General features: G+C 43.0%; 2 protein-coding genes across 9 annotated transcripts in view; one reads left to right on the top strand and one right to left on the bottom strand.

Annotated features, from left to right (window-relative positions):
• Positions 1-12,747, top strand: part of add1 (adducin 1 (alpha)) — a 211,472-nt gene extending 198,725 nt beyond the window's left edge. For 5 of the 7 annotated variants that reach the window (XM_038805871.1, XM_038805874.1, XM_038805875.1 and 2 more), the window contains 2 exons: positions 35-142; positions 10,121-12,747. In XM_038805871.1, coding sequence (XP_038661799.1) covers positions 35-142; positions 10,121-10,470 — 458 coding nt within the window. In that variant the 3' untranslated portion in view covers positions 10,471-12,747. Of the gene's footprint in view, positions 1-34; positions 143-6,938; positions 6,973-10,120 lie in introns of all 7 variants that reach the window. The other 2 variants (XM_038805872.1, XM_038805873.1) reach the window with 1 other exon arrangement.
• A 4,473-nt stretch (positions 12,748-17,220) lies between these two features.
• Positions 17,221-24,219, bottom strand: part of mfsd10 (major facilitator superfamily domain containing 10) — a 65,740-nt gene continuing 58,741 nt past the window's right edge. For both annotated transcript variants that reach the window (XM_038805869.1, XM_038805870.1), the window contains exons 12-13: positions 21,014-21,103; positions 17,221-17,631 (exon numbers count right to left, since the gene is read on the bottom strand). In XM_038805869.1, coding sequence (XP_038661797.1) covers positions 17,528-17,631; positions 21,014-21,103 — 194 coding nt within the window. In that variant the 3' untranslated portion in view covers positions 17,221-17,527. The remainder of the gene's footprint in view (positions 17,632-21,013; positions 21,104-24,219) is intronic.

The following is a 24,219-nucleotide window of genomic DNA, read 5'->3' as shown; positions in this document are numbered from 1 at the left end:
AATTCTCTCTCATTTCCTCTCCTCTTGATCTCAGACCTTTCAGAACCCCAGTTAGTGGAGGTAAAAGTCAACGACCAACAGAGCCATGCAGACCACATGCCCACCCGCACTCCTCCCAGCACTCCCACAAAGTTAGATGATGGTAAGATCCACTGAGCAGTTAAGGTTGTTTAACTTTAAAGCATGGTGATTTGTGGTTTTGTTTGAATTTTGATGAAATTATTCATGTGTAACTTTCAAAAAACTGCTTTGTCTTTTATTTGGGCAATAATGTACAAGAAAGTGTGCATAAATTACTATATTTATTTTGGGAACAGGAGGAAAATGCTAAATGCAGCTGCGAAACTGGTTATAAAATTGGCAGTAAACTAAATTCCAGTAGAAATTTTGCCTGCATACCTGCAGAGGTAACTTCACAATCAAGTGATGCACTTTGACTTGACTCAGTTGAGAGGTTTTTATTTATCAATATTGCTGCCTGAAATAATCAAAGCACAGTCCCAAAATATAAGCAGTCTAAAGCATAAAGAGTATATTGCACACCTTTTGTTCATTGCTGCGGTTGGATTACACCTCTAAGAATCTCCAGCAAAAGTAGTTGAGGCTGAAATTGACTCTTTGCCAAAGTGGGTGGGTTAGAGAAGAAAAACACAGCTGGATAAATATATGGTTGGGAATAGAATTTTGATTCTGTGCTGAGTTTTTGGGGAAAGAAGGCAAGACAAGATAAAACAATGGACAAAATTTATTGGCTGTTCACGCCGATGGGATATTTCGGTCCCACCAACAGTGCACGGATTTCCCGGCGACGAGGCAGCAACAGGAAATCTGGCAGGAGCAGAAATTCCCGCCGGAGAGCTGCCTCCGCCGCCGAAAAACACGCGTTGGTCGGTAAATCTTGTCCAATGTAAGTGTGAGATAAATAGTCTGCACTTTTTCTGAAAACAAAGGAAATTTATAGACTGCCTTACAATGAGTTTAAGGAATTGTGCAAGTGTTTTGCACATTTAATTACAACACCTGTTTCAAATTTAGTGATTGTTATTTTTGACACTGTGCTTGGGAGAAGTCTGTGCTTTTGAACCTTTCTTTCCAAACTCTCCACTGAGGATTTTCCTCGATGATTCATGTCTGAATATTTTCTAGACTAGCTGATAGAGATTGATTGCTAATGATTAGTCAATAACTCCATTACGGTTGTATCATGCAACTAGCAGGATGGTAGAAGATGGTCTTTTTCCATGTAACAATTCATGTTATACAGACAAAGAAAGCTGGCATTCTCCATAAATAACTCTCTACAAACAAGGATGAAAAGTAACTTTAGGCAACATTTGTTGAGGGGGAAATATGAAAAAAAAATTTAAATGAAAATCGCTTATTGTCACGAGTAGGCTTCATTTATATTACTGTGAAAAGCCCCTAGTCGCCACATTCCGGTGCCTGTTCGGGGAGGCTGGTACAGGAATTGAACCGTGCTGCTGGCCTGCCTTGGTCTGCTTTAAAAGCCAGTGATTTAGCCCAGTGTGCTAACATCATAAGAACTTCCTGCCCCATTGAATAATTCCATCAGGATATTTCATATTCACCTGAACCACTGAAACCAGCAATATCTCTTCTGCAGGGTACGCTTCTAAAGTGTAGCATTCCCTCACTGCACTCTAGTACCAATCTAGAATTTAATGTAATTCAAAGAACAGTATAGCACAGGAACAGACCCTTCGGCCTTCCAAGCCTGTGCCAATCACATGTCCTATCTCGACCAACAGCCCTCCTAAACCCCGTCGGTTCATGTGCCTATCCACAAGTCTTAACGGTCGCCAACGTATCTGCCTCAACCACCTCATTTGACATTGCATTCCAGGCCACCACCACGCTCAGTGTAAAAAAAACTTCCCCCGCATATCTCCACTGATGTCGTTTCCGCCCTGGGGAAAAGTCTCCAATTGTTCACCCTATCGATACCCCTCAGACTTTTATAAACTTCTATCAGGTCGCACCTCAGCCTCCATCTCTCTAGGAAGAACAATCCCAGTTTATTCAATCTCTCCTCATAGCTAATACCCTCACTCTAAAGCCTCCACGTCCTTCTGGTAGTGTGGTAACCAGAATTGGACACAGTATTCCCAATGTGGCCTAACCAACGTTCTATATAACTGTAACATAATTTGCGAGCTTTTATACTCTCCAATGAAGGCAAACATGCCATATGCTTTCTTTACCATAATTTCAACCTGTGCTGCCACTTTTAAGGATCTGTGAACCTGCACGCCAGATCTCTGTGTCTCTATGCTCCTGATGGTTCTGCCATTTATTTTAGAGCTCCCACCTGAATTGGATCTACCAAAATACATCACCTCGCATTTGTCCGGGTTAAATTCCATCTGCCGTTCAAGTTCTGGTATGGGATTCAAGCCATAATTTAATGACTTGGAAACAAGAATGCAATCAATTGAACTAAACTGAGTGACAAAGCAGTTAGGTCTGAGAATAGACCATCATACTGCACTGGGCCAATTCCATCCAAGCATGTTGGTAATTGTTCAACTGTGGACTGGCACTAACACCTGATCATTCCTACTTTGAGGAAGATGAATGATGGCTTTCCCTAAGTCCTTGGGTTTTCGGGGGTGGGGGGGGGGGGGGGGGGGGGGGGGGGGTTGGTGGGAGGGGGCACAAGCTGTGCTCTGCATTGTGAGTGCCTGTTTGGCTGAAAGAGAATGCTTTTGGAGCTGGGTGAACAAAGAGTTGGTGAAACCAAAAAGACTGAATGCGGAGCTCAGTCTCCGTTTGGGCAAGAGCGGAGCACAGGAATTTCATAAACACCAGGGTCTGATTCCTGTTCTTATTTACTTTCACAGTCAGCATCACAATGAAACAGTCATGAGTATAAAAGTGTTTGGTTTTTTTGGAGGAAGGGTGTAACTGATAAACAACACAAATAAGTGCAAATCAGGGTCATTATAATAAAGTAATATAAGTAAACAAAGTACGGTAAGAGAAGCGTAACACGGCTGCAAGCTCTCCTCCCATGACTACTCCTAAACTCCTTAATTATTCTCTTAGAAGTATAGCAGGAGGAAGCACGTGGCACAGTGGTTAGCACTGCTGCCTGCGGCACGGAGGACCCGGGTTCGAATCCTGGCTATCGGTCACTGTCCATGTGGAGTTCGTGTCTGCCTGGGTTTCATCCCCACAACCCAAAGATATGCAGATTAGGTAGATTGGCCAGGCTAAATTTCCCCTTAATTGGAAAAGAAAATAATCAGATACTTTAAATTTATTTCTTTTAAAAAGTATAGCGGGTGAGGCAGATTAACTTAGAGCACTTATTGGTACTTTGAATTATCTTGTGTCAATCACATCGTGGTTAAAGGAAGAACAGGATTGGCAGCTGAACATTGGAGGATATAGATGCTTCAGGAGAGAGGGGGATGTAAAAGGGATGGGCGAGTAGCAGCAGTAAAGAGGAACGACATTTTAGAAGGCTCTTCAACTGAAGCCATATGGGTAGAACTTAAAAACCAAAAAGGAGCAATCACATTGTTGGGAGTGTTTTATAGGCCCCCAACAGACCAAGAGAAATAGAAGAGCAGAAATGTAGGCAAAATTCAGAGAAGTGTAAAAGTAATAGGGTAGTGATAGTGGGGGATTTCAACTTCCCCAATATAACTGGGGTAGCCAAAGTGTGAACAGTTTAGAGGGAGCGGAATTCTTAAAATGCATCCAGGAGAACCTTTTAAGTCCGTACGTAGAAGGACGTAAGAGATCCTGGACTTTATTTTCAGTGGTCAGAAGGGGAGTATTTTGCAGGCACTGATCATAAATCGATTGGTTGATATTTATTGTCACATGTACCGAAATACAGTGAAAAGTATTTTTTGTGACCATGGAAACATAAACAGTACGTACATAGTAAACAAAAGAATAATTGGCAGAGTACATTGACAAATGGTCAACAAATCGTGATTGGTTACAGTGCGGAACAAGGCCAAACAAGAGCAGCATAGGGTGTTGTGAATAGTGTTCTTACAGGGAACAGATCAATCCAAGGGGGAGTCGTTGAGTCTAGTAGCTGTGGGGAAGAAGCTGATCCTATGTCTGGATGTGCGGGTCTTCAAACTTCTGTATCTTCTGCCTGATGGAAGGGTCTGGAAGAGGGCAAAGCCTGGGTATGAGGGGTCTTTGACAATGAGACTCCATTAGATGCAAGATTGTTATGAAAAAGGAGAATAGGATGGGCCTGAGAATAAAATTCTAAACTGCGGGAAGGCCGATTTTAATAAGATCAGATATGATTTGCCCAGAGTGAATGGAGAGCAGGCACTCTTGAGTAAATCTGTGACAGAACAGTGGGACACATTCAGGAAGGAAATAGGAAGGGTACAGGGCCAACATGTTCCAATCGAGAAAAGGGGTGGACCAACAAATCCAGTGAACCCTGGATATCAAGGGATATACGGCATTGGATCAGGAGAAAAAGGGAGGCCCATGGCAGATATCGAGGGCTCAAAACAGCAGACGCCCTTGAGGCATATAGAATGTGCAAGAGGGAACTTAAAAAGGAAATTAGTAGAGCAAAAAGGGCACATGAAAGGATACTGGCAGGTAAAATAAAAGAACATCCTAAGTTGTTTTACAAGTCCATTTACTCTAAAGGGTAAAAGGATAACTAGGGAAAGAATAGGGCTCCTTAAGCACCACAATGGTAATTTGTGTGTGGAGCCGGAGGCTGTAGGCAGAGTTGTACCTTGTATCAGTGTTCATTCATGAGAGGTACAGTGTGGGTATTGAAATCAGGGAGAAGGACTGTAATGAAATTAAAGAGATTAACATAGTCTGAGAGGAGGTTCTGAGTGATCTGGCAAGTTTAAAACTAGACAAATCTTCAGGGCCAGAGGAAATGTATCCCAGGCTGTTGAGTGAGGCAAGGGAGGAAATAGCAGCAGCGCTGGCAATGATTTTCAATTCCTCTCTGGCCACAGGAGAGGTGCCAGAGGACTGGAGGATAGCCAATGTGAATCATTATTCAAGAAGGGAGGAAGGAATAAACCAGGAAACTGTAGGTCAATCAATCTAACCTCTGTAATGAGGAAACTGTTGGAAGCAATTCGGAGAAACAGAATTAATCTGCATTTGGAGAGGCAGGGATTAATCAAGAACAGTCAGCATGGTTTTTTAAGGGGAGGTCATGTCTGATCAACTTGACAGATTTTTCAAAGAGGTGACCAGATGTGTAGATAAGGGAAATGCATTTGACGTAGTCTACTTTGGACTTCAGAAAAGCTTTTGATAAGGTCCCAGATGGGAGACTGCTGGCAAAGTGATAGCCCATGGGATCCAAGGAAATTTAACTAATTGAATCCAAAATTGACTGAATGGCAGGGAGCAGGGGGTGATGGTCGAGGGGTGTTTTTCTGACTGGAAGCCTGTGTCCAGTGGGGTTCCACAGGAATCAGTATTGGGGCCCTTGCTGTTTGTGGTTTATATAAATGATTTAGATATGAATGTAGGAGGGTTGATCAGTAAGTTCCAGGATGATACGAAAATTGGTGGGGAGATAAATAGTGAGGAGGGATAGCCTTCAATTGCAGGAGGATATAGACGGCTTGTCAGATGTGCTGATCAGTGGCAAATGGAATTCAATCCAAATAAGTGTGAAGTGGTGTGCTTGGGCAAGACAAACAAAGCAATGGAATACATGATAAATGACAGGACCCTGGGAAGCACCGACGATCAGAGGGACCTTGGTGTGCATGTACACCGGTCCATTAAGGTAGCAGGTGGATTCGATGGTTAAGAAGGCATTTGGCCTTTATTATCCGAGGCATGGCGTTTAAGAGCAGGGTGGTTATGCTGGAGCTATGTAAAACATTGGTTAGACCACAGCTCGAGTATTGTGTGCAGTTCTGGAACCCACATTATGGGAGGGATGTGATAGCATTGGAAAGGATGCAGAGGAGATTTACCAGAATGTTGCCTGGGCTGGAGAATTTTAGCTATGAAGAAAGATTGGATAGACTGGGGTTGTTTTCTTTGAAGTAGAGGGGGAACATGATTGAGATGTATAAAATTATGAAGGGCATAGATAGAGTGGAAAGGTAAAATCTTTTCCCCTTTTGGAGGGATCAGTGACATGGGGACACAGATTTAAGGTCCGGGGCAGGAAGTTTAGGAGGGATGTGAGGGAAAACTTTCACCCAGAGGTTTATGGGAGTCTGGAACTCGCTGCCTGAACGGGTGCTGGAGGCAGAGACCCTCATAACATTTAAGAAGTATTCAGATGTACACTTGCGATCCCAAAGCATAGATTGCAATGGGCCAAGTGCTGGAAAATGGGATTAGAATAGTTACGTGGTTGTTTTTGACCGGTGGGTTTGAGTCCACTATAAAGTGGGTTGTATTTGGGTTGTTGGAGAAACTGGTCTCAAGGGCCCTCTCTCATATCATGCATTATGCATTTCTTGGAAAAGATGTTGAGTAACAAGTTCTTGGAGGGAAAATCTAAAAATATAGGGAAAGGGTTAAAAGAAAATCTCCTGTCCCCAATTTGACCAACAGAGTGTTTTATATCACTCAAAAATGTCCAGACATTTTAATTTATTTGAAGTCCAATTTATTTTGGGACTAGATTAAAAGTCCTTTGAATAAATTACAAATATGGCACAGAATCATGTAGGGTTCTCAGCAGATAATGCTAATGTTGGTTCCATAAAATGGTGTAATCTGATTCATGTATTTGTGCACCTTCTGCCATGTTAGAATCACTGTCCTGTTGTAGTTTTTCCATTCACTGATCTCATCTGATTTCTCTGTTCTGTAGTAATTGTATATTCTGTTTTTTTTGTTTAACACAAACGGCTGTTACGAATGCATAGATTTTTCTTCTTGTGCTTTTTTTTCTTCCACCCGCCTTCCTGTGGCTGCATTACAAACAGGAGCTGGATGTGCTAAAGAGTACCTGTTACCATAGTAAGTATTGTGCATTCATGTTTAGAGCTGCTTCAATTAACCCTGCGACACTTGCGTGCATGCATGGCTTCCAGCTTTCACATTCCTGTTTCCACTTCCATTTCCTCCTCATTAATTGCCTACTTCAAGCTGCGACGCCTTCTTGAAGTTTTCAAAATTTGTTTTACTTTCCTCCTTTGTTTTCTCACAAGGATCAGCGTATATTCCTTAAATTCCTTAAAGAGAGTGCACAACTCTCTTGGCTATCAGATAAGTTTCCAGTATCTTTTTTCTTATTAATTCACGGGATATGGGTGTTGCTGGCTCGGCCAGCTTTATTGCCCATGCCTTTCAGAAGGTGGGGGTGAGCTGCCTTCTTGAACCACTGCACTTCCTGAGGCGTATGTACATCTAAAATGCTGTTAGGAAGGGTGTTCCAGGATGTTGCCCCAGCGACAGTGAAGGAACAGCGATATATTTCCAAGTCAGGACGGTGAGTGACTTGGAGGGGAACCTCCAGGTGGTGGTGTTCTCATTTTATCTAGATATCTTGTATTCTGAGAAGAACATATACCTTTCAAATGAATTTGTTAATGTTGTTTAATTTAAATTCCCTGATAGATTTTTGAATTGTGTGAGCTGTGTGAGCTGTCAACAATGTATGATAAATCCTGTACTTGATGTTCAAAGTAAGTCTGTATGGTAAACACACTATGATGCCGAATATGTTACAATGTTCCTGTGTTTTTAGTTCACTTTTTTATATTGCATAATATTACATGTCTGCTTCAAAAGTATACTGTACAAAATTTAGAAATATGAACAAAAACTTTTCTGACTCTGTGTGAATGCCATAATGAACTGACTAAATCAGGTTTTAGGAAAAAGCAGCAAAGCTGTCTAACCCAATTACAATTCAAATAATGACTTGACATATAGGCTAGAAATTACTTGCCAATATTTCTTTGTCCATTATTTGTCCACCAGGAATAAACTCATTTAAAATTTAAGTGATTATCTCCATTAAAATAGTGGAAGATCATTAAATGTTTATTAACTACACTTGTATGAGTTAAAAGTGCATTTGAACTTCACTCCTTTCTGTGAAAAGAACTAAACCAAGAATTTCTGTTAACCATGGTGCTCTGTGAGCTTGTTGCTGTTCTGTGCTAAAGCTGCTACTCCCCTATATTTTGTTTCCCTTTGTCTTTGCCTCAGGCTCGAGCAAAGATTAATATGCTCCTTAACTTGAGAAAATGTAGAGATTTAATTTTTGATTAGAATTGTGAAGAGTGCCTATTGGACAAACCCTGAGGTTCAACTATTTTGTAACCATGGTATTGTATTGGGACAGGATAGACAGAGACCGAAAAGAACCAAGTGCATGTAATAAGAGGTGGTATATATTCTATAATGGAAGGCAAATTCAGAACTGATGTCGGGAGTTTACACAAAAGAGTAACAAAGAGGATAATAAAAATGTTTAATATATCTAAGAAATAGTGTTGGATGACTGGTTTGTTGTAGGTAATTGAGCTATCATTGAACAATTTATCATGGACCGATTTAGCTTTGTCATCTGCATTCATCTTCTAAATAGAATTAAAGCTATCAGCTTTAAAGAATTGTGACACAGTGCCATATAATGGCACTACTGAGAAGATACTCAAATTCTGCTTTTGATAATTGGGAGATTGATCCCTTCCAATTATAATATAGTGTAATTTGATTTAAAGTTATTTGCAGGATATATTGGTGGTGAAGAAAATTTTGTTTTTTATTTTATTAACAAGTCCAGTATTCCCCACTCATCCAGGCCGGATTTGAACTAAGCCATGTTGTGATTTGGTATCCTGCATGTGAGGATGAGTAAAATACTTGCATTTTACTGCAAAGACTTTACAGTCAATCAAGTATTTATTTGCAGTTTAATTGCTGCTGTAATGTAGGAAATATGATATCCAATGCATAGCAAGATCCCACAAAACAACAATGAGGTGATGACCATACAATCTTTTTATGAGTGGTGTTGGTTGAGGAATAAATATTGGTCAGGTCACCAGGAACAATTTCTCTGATCTTCAAAATACTTCTCAAGGGTGTTTTACTTTTACCTAAGATGACAGACAGGGTATCAATTTAAAAGGGCTTTGACAAAGGGTCATCTGGACTCGAAACGTTCGCTCTTTTCTCTCCCTTCAAATGCTGCCAGACCTGCTGAAATTTTCCGGCTTTTCCTCTTTGGTATCTGTTTAAAATCTCATTTAAAAGACTGGTACTTCTGACAATACCGCACTCCCTCAGCAGGTTATTGTATTCACCATGGGTCTCTGGAAGTTGATTTTAGAAATTATTTCCATTTGACAAAACACTAAATTATTCTATATCCTTTAGCTGTGAGAATAATTATATACCCTTTGTCCAAAACTGGGATTGTTCTTTTCAGAAGCATAGTACTGGCATACATTTCATGCAGCTATGCCACTGAGCAAGTGCATTAACATGCTACTTGATGCCGTGGCTGTATGAACATTTGAGCTTGCAATTCTCTGAGCGGTGATATTGCATTCTTGTCACAGTTTAAGATGATCGCATTGGAAACTGAGCATTTCCACACAGTAAGGGAAGAATTGCCTTTGTCAGTGCACCTTATCAGTGCAATCCTTGAACTGTCTGAGGAGATGTTGGGGTGGAAATTCCAAAAATTATAGTCCCCTAATCTTAAACGGTTTAAGATTGGAGGGACAGAATTCTTATCAAAGAGTAGTAGGGATGAGTGAGGCTGTGGAGCGATTTGAACAAAGGGGTGAGAATTTTAAATTGATGATGCTGCTGGACTGAGGCCCCCCCCCATATGTCAAATGAACACAGTAGTAATGGGTGAATGAAACTTGATGCAAGTCAAGATTTGGCAGCAGAACTTTGAATGAAGATTTACTTAAATAGGGGATACGATGATGGCCAGGCGAGTATAATTATAGAACAGTTCTAATCTAGTTGGGAAACTAGGAAGTAAAACTACAATTTTTGGCAGTTGACCTTCTGATAATTTTAGTATGCTAACGAAACTGCTTTACAGCAGTGCAAAGAGGTCTTGGGATTGTGTACCCAAGTCAAAAACTTGCACTCTCACTTCCTTATGTTGTCCTCTCTTTTATAAATTATGCAGAATTGCAAGTGGAACAGACATGCAAGGATGACAGTGCTGCAACTTTCCAACAGTCCCTGCCAGAACTCACCCCTGATGAGCCCTCTGAAGTGCTGACCTTCCCGACTTCGGGAAACGAGGAGTCGGATAGCCCAAGCAAAGATCTTAGTAGGAAGCTTGATGAGCTGACCACTGCCGAGCTCCAAGAAGTGCCCTCCCCACCACCACCTGAGCAGGTCCCAACGTCACCGGCTGAGGAAGTTGCAGATGCAGCCAGCGACGAGTCTCCCAGCAAGTCACCTTCGAAGAAGAAGAAAAAGTTCCGCACTCCTTCCTTCCTGAAGAAGAACAAGAAAAAAAGCGACTCCTAAAAACAAAAAGCCTGGTCATTACCTGGGGAAGGCAGGATGCGCCCATTTCACAGATCGATTCTAATTAATTTCTAGAATGTGCAAGGTTGTATCGTTTAGTGTTATGTCTTATTAAAAAAAACATGTAACTGAATGCAAAGAAACGTGTAGTGTAGCTCGATTGGTATGGAAAGTAACAGGACATTTTTTGACACAAAAAAAAGAGGTGCTAATCCTTTCAGTGCAGTAGGTACAACCCACTAAGTGTTTAATTTGCAGCATGGTTTGCCACTTTGGGGTTGAGCTAGAAGAATAATAAAACCAGAGGAAGCCTTTTTTAATAAGATTATATTGTAATGATGAATTAATTGCATTGTTGATGTAATATGCAGATATTGTAGTAATGACCTACATTTTATCACAGGTGTGTAAGACATCCTGCACATGACTGTTAAATGCCAGCTATTTGCAATGCTGCCTAAGTGGTGTGGGGATGTGTTTAAAGGTTATTACACGTGGCTTGTAAATTGGCACAAATCATGAGTTGCTTACTTTATAAAATGAAAAGGAATGCTGAATTGCTGAATCATGAATATCAGGCAGATTTCTGTTTAAAGCAGATTTCCCTTTTGTGTAAAGCAGTTGAATGATGCAGCCCATTGGTAAATTTGGTGTGGTATCTGTCAAGAGCACCGAGGTGCTATCTTGGGAATCATTGCACAGCGAGTTTCCAGGCTTTGGATATTTTCTTTAAACAAGACAGTGGGCATGCCCAGTGTGTTGCATTTGTGCACCTCCCAGCAACTAATTCAGCAACTTAGCACTAATTGGTTGACTGGAACTGGTGACTCATTTACCCATTTTTGCTTGCATTACCAGTCTAAGAACGATGTCCGAAAGGGGGGGGAAATAGGTACACAACATACTCCTGTGTTAGTGGAACACATTTTTGATAAATATGATGGCAAAGTCGTGCTTTAATGCTGGAATCGTATATAGTGCTCTATCGCAATGCTAGAGAAATCTCTCCAATTACTTTGAAGTGCAGTGATTGTTTATGTGGGCAAATGTGGCATTTAAAGGAAGTCTTGTTTAACCAGAAATTCTATGAAATGGCTAATATGTTGTGTCCTTTTTTTATATGTTGATTTGAAGTATAAAAGATTCAGCAACAAACGTTACTGTATTGCTAAGAATCGTTTCACATCAGAGGAATTGAGTAGAAAGGAGAGGGTCCATTTTTACCCTGTGCCAGGGCTATTCACCGTTACTAATGGAGGAAAAAAAGGTTTTTCATAAATCCTATAATGTGAATACAACAAGAAAAATGTCCACTAAGGCCTGTTATTAATTAGGCAGCAGCCGAAGCTACTTGGAATGCGACATGTACATGCTGCATGACCTATCCTGCTTTTGCTAAACCGGGAATAGAACAAGCCTCTGCTGAACACTCTTAACTTTTCCCCATGCTGCTGGGTATGGAAATTTCACTGCTCCATGATAATTAAAACCCATGATCGTTTTCTTGAAATTCCTATTTTGATAAACTAAATTGCTCAGATAAATATAGAGGTTTACGAGAAAATTGTAAAAACAAAAAATAAAGAAAATCATGCAACGAAACATGGGATTGATGGAATCCTACAAAATGCACTGGGGAAGTATTGGCATATATAAATGACATCATTTAGAGCTAACCCCTTCAACACAAGATATTTCAGGCAGGGCTGTCTGCAGTTTCTGGCTGAAATTCCTCCATTCCCAGTGGAAAGCCTTGGTTTGGGTATCTGTGTAACTTTATGCTGGAGATGTGACAGCACAGTCCATGTGTTGAGGTCCAGCTACTGCCTTCCCCTTTCAAAGTAGGTCTGCTGGTGGGTTGAGGCAGGGCTGTAGTGGAAGTGGCAGCAAAAGAAAAAACAAGGAGTATAATTAGCAAATAAGATGTGTAATGAAGACTGCATGGCATTGCTGGCTTTCAGCTTGTATTCTACCCTTGTATGACTTCTGTACACTAAGCAATTTTAAGCTCCTTTTTGTTAATCAGTTATAATTGTCAGACTTGAATATTAACCACTTCCATCTGCTAATTTATCCAGCTTTGATTCTTGTTTCAGTTTTTAATTATCATCTCCACTTATACAAAAGATTTGTAAACTCAATCTTTTCAATTCTTGTATCACTACATGAAGAATTTATTACTTTTATGAAGAAAATCATTAATTTTGGGTTTTTTTTAAGTTTCATTGTAACATTTTTGAGTTTCGCCTACGAATAAAATCTTTTCTTTAAACCTTATGCTGGAATGATGTTTCCTTTAGTTGAAACACGAACATTACTGATCACTGGCAGTCTCCTTTATTTCTCTTCATGGACAGAGACCCAAGAAATCCGGCTGAGAGACCTCTGCCAGTGCTGCCCTAAAGCAGATAACTGAGTTGAGCAGAAAACAGTTCCAGATTTAACCTTCTGCTCTGTTGGAGAGAAAAAAGGATAAAATGGAAACCTGAAATTAAAAATAGATGCTGGAAACACACCTGTCTAAAGAGGAATGACAGACTCAGAAAAACTCACAGGTGTGTGGTATCCAGTATATGCCTAGTGAGGAGTGCAGAATTAGGCTGAATATATAAGTAGCAGCACACTGGTTAAACCAAAACGCAATATGCAAATAGGTTAAAACAAGAGTATGTTTGAAGTGGGGGGGAGGGAGGAGGAGGAGGAGAGCTGGAGTTGGTTGGTTGGAGGACACAGAATAAGTGACACTGGTTAAAATTAGGACACACAACTAGGCCAAGTTAAAGCCAAAACAGAATTCAAGGTGACATAGGACAAGGGTTGAATCGAGACAAATTTAGTACTGATTAAAAGGCTGTTTTTCAGATGGTGAGGAACAGACTCCTTGGTAGGGCAGTGGAGAAAATTACACTGGAATCATCAAGAAACCATTTGCTGTGATTGGAGAGAAGGATAGGTTCTTCATGCATGGTTGAGATCAGATAGCCTCCCTCTAACCCTCTTATGAAGACATCTGTCTTGCATATAAAGTGAGTTAGATAAAAAAATTTAAAACTGTACAAAACAATGCAACCATGCCATTTCACTTATGGTATCAAAATACAGAAACAAACTTGGCTACATAATAAATGTATATTTATTTTTAAGCAAACAGTTCATTTATTTTGAAAACAGTAATGACAGATTTTCTCTGGGTGCTGTTGGTTTTAGGATTAATTCTATCACGGCAAGTGATTTATATTTAACTTGGATACCAGTAAATCCAGTGCTGCTTAAGCTCTCTGGTAAAATTGTGGTAATCTATAATTCACCAGTTTTGTTTCATGAGGTCGTGTTGTGTCAAATCACGGAGCCTTTCTTTGGAATTGATTACATCATCAACTAACAGATTTAAGTAACAAAAGCAAAATATCAGATGCTGGAAATACTCGACCAATTGAGCAGAAATTTACATCAAGCTAAGGAAGGAGTGTTAGGAGGGGTGACTAAACGCTTAGTAAAGGAGGTAGGTATTAAGGAGTGTGTTAAAAGGAAGAAGTAAATAGGCAGAGGTTGAGAGGGAGGATTACAGAACTTAAGGCCTAGGCAGCTGAAGGCATGCCCATGGTGGGGCCAGAAAAATTTGATTCAGCAGTCCCAGTAACGTTTTCGAATGAGGCTTAAAGCACATGTATCTGTCTTAGGAGATGGGAGTGTTACCACTGAGCCAAGACTGAGGCCTAAGAGAGACATTTACCTTTGCTCAGGTGGTCAAGATACAAAAGCTGAATCCCTACATATCAGAATGATCCGAGGTCCATTCTGTGCGCAAATAAATTATAACAATGACGCGGACGATCTGCTCTTGTACAACTCGGACCCATTGGGGGGGGGGTTATGCAGATCTTGGGGGAATTTGGCAGATTTTCGGGGTGTAAATTGAACATGATCCAGGCAAGGCGGCAGGAGAGGAGACTGAAGGAGCTGCCGCTTAGGATGGTAGAGAAGAGATTTCGCTACCTGGGAATACAGGTGGCTGGAAAATAGGAGGCATTACACAGGCTCAACCTAACCCGGCTGGTAGAGCAAATGGAAGGGGACTTTAAAAGATGGGATAAGCTCCTGCTTTCGCTGGCGGGGAGGGTACAGACCGTGAAAATGACGGTCCTCCCCAGATGTTTGTCTTCCAGTGCCTCCCCATCGTCATCCCGAAGGCCTTTTTTAAGCGGGTGAATAAGATTATTTGGGGCTTTGTATGGGTAAATAAAACCCCGCAAGTGAAGAAAATGTTGCAGCGCAGTCGGGGGGAGGGTGGGTTGGCACTGATGAACTTCTGCAACTACTACTGGGTGGCGAATATAGCGATGATTAGGAAGTGGGTGGTGAGGGAGGGGCCGGCATGGGAGCAGATGGAGGCGGCGTCATGCAAAGGCACCAGTTTGGGAGCACTCTTAACGGCACCTCTGCCATTCTCGCCGGCCCGTTACTCCACTAGCCCTGTGGTGGCGGCAGCATTGAGGATTTGGGGGCAATGGAGGAGGTACAAGAAGGTGGAGGGTGCGTCAGTCTGGTCCCCGATTTGCAATAACCACAGGTTTGCACCGGGCAGGATAGATGGCGGGTTCCGGAGCTGGCAGAGAGCAGGAATTAGACGGATGGGGGATCTATTCATAGATGGGAGTTTCCCCAGTCTGAAGGCACTGGAGGACAAGTTCAAGCTGCCGCCAGGGAATGGTTTCAGGTACTTGAAAGTGCGGGATTTTCTGAGGAAACGGGTGTTGGCTTTCCCATTCTTGCCGCCACAGGGGATACAGGACAGAGTAGTCTCTGGTATCTGGGTAGGGGAGGGGAAGGTGTCAGATGTCTATCAGGAGTTGTTGGAGGTGGAGGAAACCCCGGTGGAGGGCCTGAATGGCAAGTGGGAGGAGGAGTTAGGTGGGAGTTAGAGGGGGTCTGTGGGCGGATGCCCTGAACAGGTTTAATTCCTCCTCATCATGTGCCAGACTCAGTCTAATACAGTTTAAAGTGGTACACCGGGCACACATGATGGCGGCGAGGATGAGCAAGTTTTTCGGGGTAGAGGACAGATGTGCGAGGCGTGCGGGAAGCCCAGAAAACCATGTCCACATGTTTTGGGCATGCCCGAAGCTTGGAGGGTTCTGACAGGGGTTTGCCAAGGCAATGTCCGAGGTGCTAGGTACGCGGGTGGTGCCGAGTCCAGAGATGGCGATCTTTGGAGTGTCAGAAGACCCGGGAGTTCAGGGAGTGAAAGAGGCCGACGTCTTGGCCTTTGCCTCCCTGGTAGCCCTGAGACGCATCCTTTTAATGTGGAGGGACTCGAAGCCCCCGAGTGTGGAGACTTGGGTCAGTGACATGGCTGGGTTTCTCAAGCTGGAGAAAATAAAGTTTGCCTTGAGAGGGTCAATGCTGAGGTTCTCTCGGAAGTGGCAGCCGTTCGTCGACTTTCTCGGAGAAAATTAAAATGTCAGCAGAAACAGCACTCTGAAGGGGGGATTGCAGGTGGGTGCAATATGGTTAAGGGACGTACAGAAGGGGTTGGGTGGGAAATGTCTATTTTACCATGATGTTATTATTTTGTTTGTTATTATAAAAATTTTGCAAATACTTCAATAAAAATATTTTTTAACAAAAAATAAATTATAACAATGTACAGCTATGAAATAAGAGAAAAATACTGCGGATGCTGGAAATAAAAAATAAAAACAAAATCCTGGGAAAAACTGCAGGTCTGGCAGCAACTGTGGAGAGAGAAACTTGAAGAGGAGCCATACAGACTCCTGTTTCTCTGCCAGACCTGCTGAGTTTTCCTGACATTTTCAGTTACAGCTATGAAATATTGCCCCAGCTTGAAAATGTTTTCATGGGATGAGAGAAGAAATTTGGCCTGGTGAAAAAATACCCCAAATCACTGCTCATTCAACAGAGTCCAGTTCACGTTAACCAATTCTTTGATTCCTCTGAATGAATTTGGTAAATGTACCTCTCCCAGCCCTACCTCTGGTAAATGTGTTCCTAGTTTCTTCACTTTGTGATTGTTCAGTTATTTATATTCTAATATCCTGTATTATTTTCCAGTGGACACGAGCATTGATCAGCATTGGTAAACTGTAGGCCAGTGAGTGAAAAGCTCTTTGGAGTATAAGGTGCATTAATGGAAGTAATTTCTTAGTTCCCATCACATATACTGGCGGCAGAGGCAATTGCAAGAGGAAGGAACACTGAAGAGAGATCCTGAAGAAAAGGGTGAGCTGCACGTTTTTCCCCAGTTCTTTTTATGTTAGTCAAGAACCCCTAGGTCAGATAATAGAATAATTATATGGAGTAAAGCTCCATCTGCTCTACCAGCAATCTGCCTCCGCCATTACCGCAAGATCTCTGAGACTGACAGGGAAACTTATGCTGTGTACCCATACCCAGCTGTAAACTATGCTGAGACCATTCCAAACTCATCTTTAGTAGGCTATTCTAGCCTACAGCCAGGGCCAAAAGTGACACAGGACCCAGAACTAAAGCAAAATACTGTGGATGCTTCAAATCTGAAATCAAAACAGATGCTGTCGGAAATATTCAGCAGGTCAGGCAGCATCAGTGGAGAGCGAAACAATGTAAATGTTTTAGTTTGATGACCTTTCATCAGGACTGATGTTGATGTATGACCCGCTGCACCACTTGCCTCTAACAAAGCCCTGAAAACAGAGTAGCAGTGTCCCACCCAAGGAGGTAGTATAAATGATCCACAAATCATGCCGCAAGGAGCAGAAGGAGGAATATTTTAAAAAATCTTTTGACAACATTGTGATTCAACTCGGTCAAGTCACTTACTGTATGGAACCGTTTCTCGTGCTCCCAATATTAAGTTGCATGTTAGTATCACATTTCTTTTTCAAAAAATATATTTTTCCCAATGTTCATTTGCTTGATACTCTCAACTGAGGTTAAGTAAATATGACCAGCTGCTATAAGTTTTTTTTTATAAAGACTGCTTCCTGTTGCTCCAAGTGTGTATCCAGCGTAGCCCTCACTTTAGGGTTTACAATGGCCACTTTGTTCCTACTGGTCTTCACTCTGTTTTCTTCACACTGGGGATCATAAGAAGTGCAAGCGGGAGGAGGAAGGCGAAGCTGGTCGCAGTGAAACACAACTCTGCCCCTGCCAGCCAGTAAACTGCAGGTAAAACACAAGACATTCAGTATTTTCACTACGTTGCCTCCCATAACACCACAGCTTCAACAGGTCCTATTTGATCAGAAGTCCTATTGCAATCTGAAGGCAGTTACAGTCCCCCTCTTGTTTCAGAGCAGCATTCGATATTTATTTTATGTTTTTGCGCTATTCCTTGTTTTCAAATCTGTCCGTGGCCTTGCCTCTAACCTCTTTCACACTAATTTAATTTGTTACACCACTGGCTGACCTTCAGTGACCCTGAGCTCTGGAATTTCCTCCTTAAACCTCTGTACCTTTCACCTCTATTTTTCTTCTCCAGGTAGCATCCTTGATTATTCAAGGGGTCCCCAAACCACGGCTAATGCCGTGACTTTACTAAAGGGCAGGGGGAAGGCACCATGTCTACCTCATCCAGAATAGATATCGAACCCCAAGCTGTTGCCATTATTCTGAACCACATGCTCACAGTCTAGTAAACAACCCTCGCCCTGTTAGGGTGCTCCTTAAAACTTAATATGACAAAAGTTGGTCAATGAGTTACAGTTGATAAGTTCCTGTCAAGTGTCTGGGGACATTTTACTAAGTTAAAGTGCTACATAAATGCAAGTGCTGTGGCAAGCTTTCTGACTTCCCTTGGGATTTACTGGGGTTGGGAGATCAAGGGAGTCCAGTGTGTGCGTAATTTTTCACTTGGCTAACATTTGTGCAGTTTGTATAATGAGGACTGTACTGAAAATTGAAATTAAAAGCCCTTTTCTTTGGTCAATAAGACAACACATTGTGATTGTTTTCCGGTTTCTATCACTGATTTTATTTTAACTTAAAAGTAAAATCATTCAAATAAATAATAAAACACGTGGTGCTTATAAAATTATCCCTAAACTTTGATAACCATTGGCCTATTATATGAGGTCAAATATGTTAATTATAAACAGTATATGGTCTCTTGAGCATTCACGATTTTATTTGTATTATAACTCCGATGGAGGTCCTGGGATCAGGTCTATACGATTTACTGTGACCTTCCCGGAATATGTACTTCCTCATTGAGACAGGCAGGCCTTTGCCTTTACAAGGAGAGCCCCAGTTGTACGAAAAGGCCGGGAAAGGAGATCCTGAGGGGAGTATTGAAAGTTTACTGAAATAAACCTTGTTCTGTAATTTCTACTTCCGCCTGAGTTCTGCCTACCTACATCGGATTCAACACTGGCGACGAGATTCAATGGAGTTGCTACACGCCCGGCCCACGTCGTCTAGGCTTTGGCAGGCCCCACTACTAACCACCGAACTGCTACGCAAAGGAAAGCTGGAACCTTTTAATGCAAGTACAGATGATTGGGGGCAATATGCTGAACCCATGGACTTTTTTTTTGAACAAATGATTTCTGGTGAAGCGTTAAACTGTTATATTACTGACGGCTTGTGAAGGGCCCACCTACAGTGTGATAGAGTTTGACTCACCCGGATTCCCGACCTGGTGAATCTGGTAGGGAGCATTTTGACCCAAAACCACCTTTCAGCATACGCTGTTTCCAGTTCCACACGGCAGCTCAGACCCAAGCCGATTTGGTGAGTGACTTCCTGACCGACCTCCGAAAACTGGTTGAGACTTGTGAATTAGGTGTGATGCTGAATGAGATACTCGGGGGCCTTTTCGTCTGTGGACTCCACGATGCAGCCATGCAACATAAATTACTAGCTTTGAGGCCCACCCTGGATCTGCAACACGCTGTGGCGATAGCTATCTATAAAGAAAGTGTCGGATGAGGGGTGCAGGGACTGACGGTGCTCAGTTTGGGATGCAATCACAAGCACCTATCACACTCGGCTAGACCTGAGGAGGTTGGCACCCGACATGGGGACACCTACCGGAGGAACACGGACCGCTGTAATTGCGGCCGGGGATGCTGCTGGACATTCTCCACCAACCAGTAGAACAGGAATATGACCACCAGCCAGCGTGGGCCGCTACAGGAACCAGAGAGACAAGAGACCCGTGAGGATCTACCTGCCCACAGTCCTGCTAGGGATTTTCGAGGACACCGAGATGCCGGATGAAGAATCACATAGCTTTGACTCGGAAACTGAGATGGACATTCTGCCACTGCTGGAGGTGCCCGTGCTGGCTCCCATGGCCATGCCGGCATTGGCGCCACCCAAACGCTCGCCAGATAAACACCACTCCCCGGTCCAATATACACCTCCTGACGCCACAAGGACGGCGCCTGCAAGCCATCTACAGGCAAAATGCTCAAAAGGCTTGCTGCACTTACCCATGGATATGGATGTTGCTCCAAACTATGGTGGGGGGGAAGAGAGAGAGTTATAACCCCAAAGGAGGGCCAAGGATCAGGACTATACGATTTCCTGTGACTTCCCCGGAATATGAACTTCCCTTTTAAGACCGGCAGACCTTCTCTTTAAGGGGGCAGGGTTCCCCTTTACAAGGAGAGCCCCAGTTGTATAAAAACCCCGGCCTAGTTGCAGGTTGGGGAAGGAGACCCTGAAGGGAGGGGAGGAGTATTGTAAATGTATCGGAATAAACCTTGTTCTGTAATTTCTGCTTCTGTCTATGCGTTCTGCCGACCGCGGATTCAACAGTTTGTTTCCCCGATTGTGCTTTCAGCTGTTTTGGCCCTAATATCTGGAATTCCCGACCTCCCCTTCCTCCATTTAGTCGATATATAAAACCTCTCTTTGACAAAATGGTTAACCATGTATCCTAAGCATTTCCTTATGGGCTCGGTGTGAAGCACCTGGGACATTTTACTACAGTAAAGGTGCTTTCTAGGGCGGCACAGTGGTTAGCATTGCTGCCTACGGCGCTGAGGACCTGGGTTCGATCCCGGCTCTGGGTCACTGTTGGTGTGGAGTTTGCACATTCTCCCCCTGTCTGCATGCGTTTCGCCCACACAACCCAAAGAGGTGCAGGATAGGTGGATTAGAACATAGAACATACAGTGCAGAAGGAGGCCATTTGGCCCATCGAGTCTGCACTGACCCATTTAAGCCCTCACTTCCACCCCATCCCCATACCCCAATAACCTTTCCTAACCTTTTTTTTTGGTCATTAAGGGCAATTTATCATGGCCAATCCACCTAACCTGCACATCTTTGGACTGTGGGAGGAAACCCACGGGGAGAACGTGCAGACTCCGCACAGACAGTGACCCAGCGGGGAATCGAACCTGGGACCCTGGCGCTGTGAAGCCACAGTGCTATCCACTCGTGCTACCTGGGTACTCTAAATTTATTTAAAAGAAAAGTAAAGGTGCTTTCTTACTAAAAGTTGTTTGTGTTCAAATAAATCTGGAACCAAAACTCCAACAGGTAATGTATTAATGAAACATCTGCTAAAAATAATTGGCAGGAAATTTCTCACCGGTAGCTGCCAAGATTGGTCCCAAAGCTCGAGCCAAAGCCCCCAAACTGCGAAGAATTCCCATCACGGTTCCTTTTTGATTAGCTGCACCTAATTTAAAAACAAAAGCCTTGTTTTATTGCATTTTTCTCATCCTCAATTAATTTTCTCAAGGTCCTCCGCTATTCAAAACTTCCCTTCACAAGTGTCAGCCTGGGCTTAACTGATGGCACAAGTGCCTCTTGAACCAGGCGGCTTTAAGATTATCAGTAAGAACAGTGATAGGCCTGATTACTCAAGCCTATTCCGCCATTCAGTAAGATCATGACTGTACATCAACTCTACTTTCCAACCTCCTATCCTTAACATCCAAAAAATTATCAGTCTCAGTCTTGAATCTACTCAACAGCGAAGCATCTTTAGAATTTCAAAGATTCTCAATCCATTGAGCGAAGAAATGTTTCCTCACCTCAGTCCTATATGACCAGCCCCTTATCCTGAAACTATGACCCATAGTTGTAGATGCTCTAGCCACAGAAAATAGCCTTGTGTTATTGGGATGGGGGCTACAATTATCTTGCACCTAAAAGTTACTTTCGCTGATTGAGAGAGCCTTTCCCTGAAATTTGAGGAAAGTCTGCAAAACAAAAAAGTGGCCTAATTCTGCTCCTATGTCTTATGGTCTTATTACATCATTGGGAGTGGCCTGATTGTCCTTGGTCGAGAATTCATGTGGATTTTGCAGGTCCTTTCATGGGTCGCATATGTTTAGTCATTGTGGATGCACATTCGAAGTTAGAGTCCATTATTAAAGATGAGTTCGCAGAGTACTTGGAAGAGTATGATAAAATAGGACTGAGTCAGCACGGCTTCATCAAGGGGGGGGGGTCATGTCGGACAAATCTGAAAATGAAAATTGCTTATTGTCACGAGTAGGCTTCAAATGAAGTTACTGTGAAAAGCCTCTAGTCGCCACATTCCGGCGCCTGTTCGGGGAGTACTGTGAGGAGGTAACAAGGAAGTTAGACAAAGGGAAACCAGTGGACGTGATTTATTTAGATTTCCAGAAGGCCTTTGACAAGATGCCACATAGGAGATTGTTAAATAAGTTAAGAGCCCATGGTGTTAAGGGTAAGGCCCTGGCATGGATAGAGGATTGGCTGGCTGGCAGAAGGCAGAGAGTGGGGATAAAGGGGTCTTTTTCAGGATGTCAGCCAGTGACTAGTGGTGTGCTTCAGGGGTCAGTGCTGGGACTACAACTTTTCACAATATATATTAACGATTTGGAAGAAGGAACTGAAGGCAGCCAAGTTTGCAGATGAAAGGAGGAATAGAGGCTTAGAATATTTTCTAAATGGGGGAATGGTTAGGAAATCAGAAGCCGGAGAACCCGGAGGAAACCCACGTAGACACTGGGAGAATGTGCAGATTCAGCACAGACAGTGATCCAAGCTGGGAATCGAACCAGGGTCCCTGGCGTTGTGAAGCAACAGTGCTAACCACTGTGTTACCATGCCGCCTCGGCCAATGGGGAGCAGCCTGCACTGATGGAAAACTCACCACGCAGTGGGAATGGGGGAATCCTGGCCCTAGTCACTATTACTGATAGCAGCTTTTTATTTCCGATTTATTTAATAATTTAAATGTTCCCAATTACCAGTGGAGGGATTCGAACCCGTGTCTCTAGATCATTAACACAGATGCTGGATTAGTCATCCAATAACATAACAACATTGAGAGCATATTTAGGATGTGTCCTAACACCACATATCTACCGTTGCCTCATATCCCTTAATATCTCTAGTTTACAACAAATATTTAATAATTTCACCTAAGAGCCACCATCTCCCTCCTGCGTAAAATGAAGAGAATCTTGAACAAGGATCCCAAGTCCCTTTGTGCTTCTGATTTCCTAACCATTTCCCCATTTAGAAAATATTCTAAGCCTCTATTCCTCCTTTCAAAGTGCATAACTTCGTACTTTTCCACATTGTATTCCATCTGCTACTTCTTTGCCCACTCTCTTAGCCTGTCCAAATCCTTCTGCAGCCCTCCCGCTTCCTCAATACTACCTGTCCCTCTACATTTCTTTGTATCAGAAACTCAGCACCCATGGACCAGTTGAACCAGGAACATTCCTCGTCACAATGGATGTCTCGGCACTCTACACCAGCATCCCCCATGACGACGGCATTGCTGCAACAGTCTCAGTACTCAACACCGACAACTGCCAATCTCCAGACGCAATTCTGCAACTCATCCGCTTCATTCTAGATCACAACGTCTTCACCTTTGACAACAAATTCTTCATCCAGACGCATGGAACAGCCATGGGGACCAAATTCGCACCTCAATATGCCAACATCTTCATGCACAAGTTTGAACAAGACTTCCCCACCACACAGGACTTGCAACCGACGTTATACACCAGATACATCAATTACATTTTTTTCCTTTGGACCCACAGCGAAGAATCACCCAAAACACATTAAAGAAGCCATCCCCTATGCGGAGAAACTACGACATCTTCTTTGCAGCCTTCAACACATCATCAATGAAGATGAACATCTTGCCAAGGTCATCCCCACACCCCCACTACTGGCCTTCAAACAACCGCGCAACCTCAAACAAACCATTGTTTGCAGCAAATTACCCAGCCTTCAGAACAGCGACCATGACACCACACAACCCTGCCGGGGCAATCTCTGCAAGACATGCCAGATCATCGACTTGGATACCACCATTACACGTGGAAACACCACCACCAGGTACGCGGCACATACTCGTGCGACTCGACCAATGTAGTCTACCTCATACGCTGCAGGAAAGGATGTCCCGAAGCGTGGTACATTGGCGAGACCATGCAGACACTGCAACAACGAATGAACGGGCATCGTGCGACAATCACCAGGCAGGAATGTTCCCTTCCAGTCGGGGAACACTTCAGCAGTCAAGGGCATTCAGCCTCTGATCTCCAGGTAAGCGTTCTTCAGGACACGCGACAACGCAGAATTGCCGAGCAAAAACTTATAGCTAAGTTCCACACGCATGAGTGCGGCCTCAACCGGGATCTTGGATTCATGTCGCATTACATCCACCCCCCACCATCTGGCCTGGACTTGCAAAATTCCACCAACTGTTCTGGCTTGAGACAATTCAAATCTCTAACCTGTGATTATCCCTCTCTCTGGATCTGTAATGATTTGATTACCTGCAAATGCTCGCAT

This window comes from Scyliorhinus canicula, chromosome 8, assembly GCF_902713615.1.
Source record: "Scyliorhinus canicula chromosome 8, sScyCan1.1, whole genome shotgun sequence".
Lineage (NCBI taxonomy): Eukaryota > Metazoa > Chordata > Chondrichthyes > Carcharhiniformes > Scyliorhinidae > Scyliorhinus > Scyliorhinus canicula.
The sequence above is the reverse complement of the archived record's forward strand: the minus strand, read 5'-3'. Positions and strand labels throughout refer to the sequence as shown.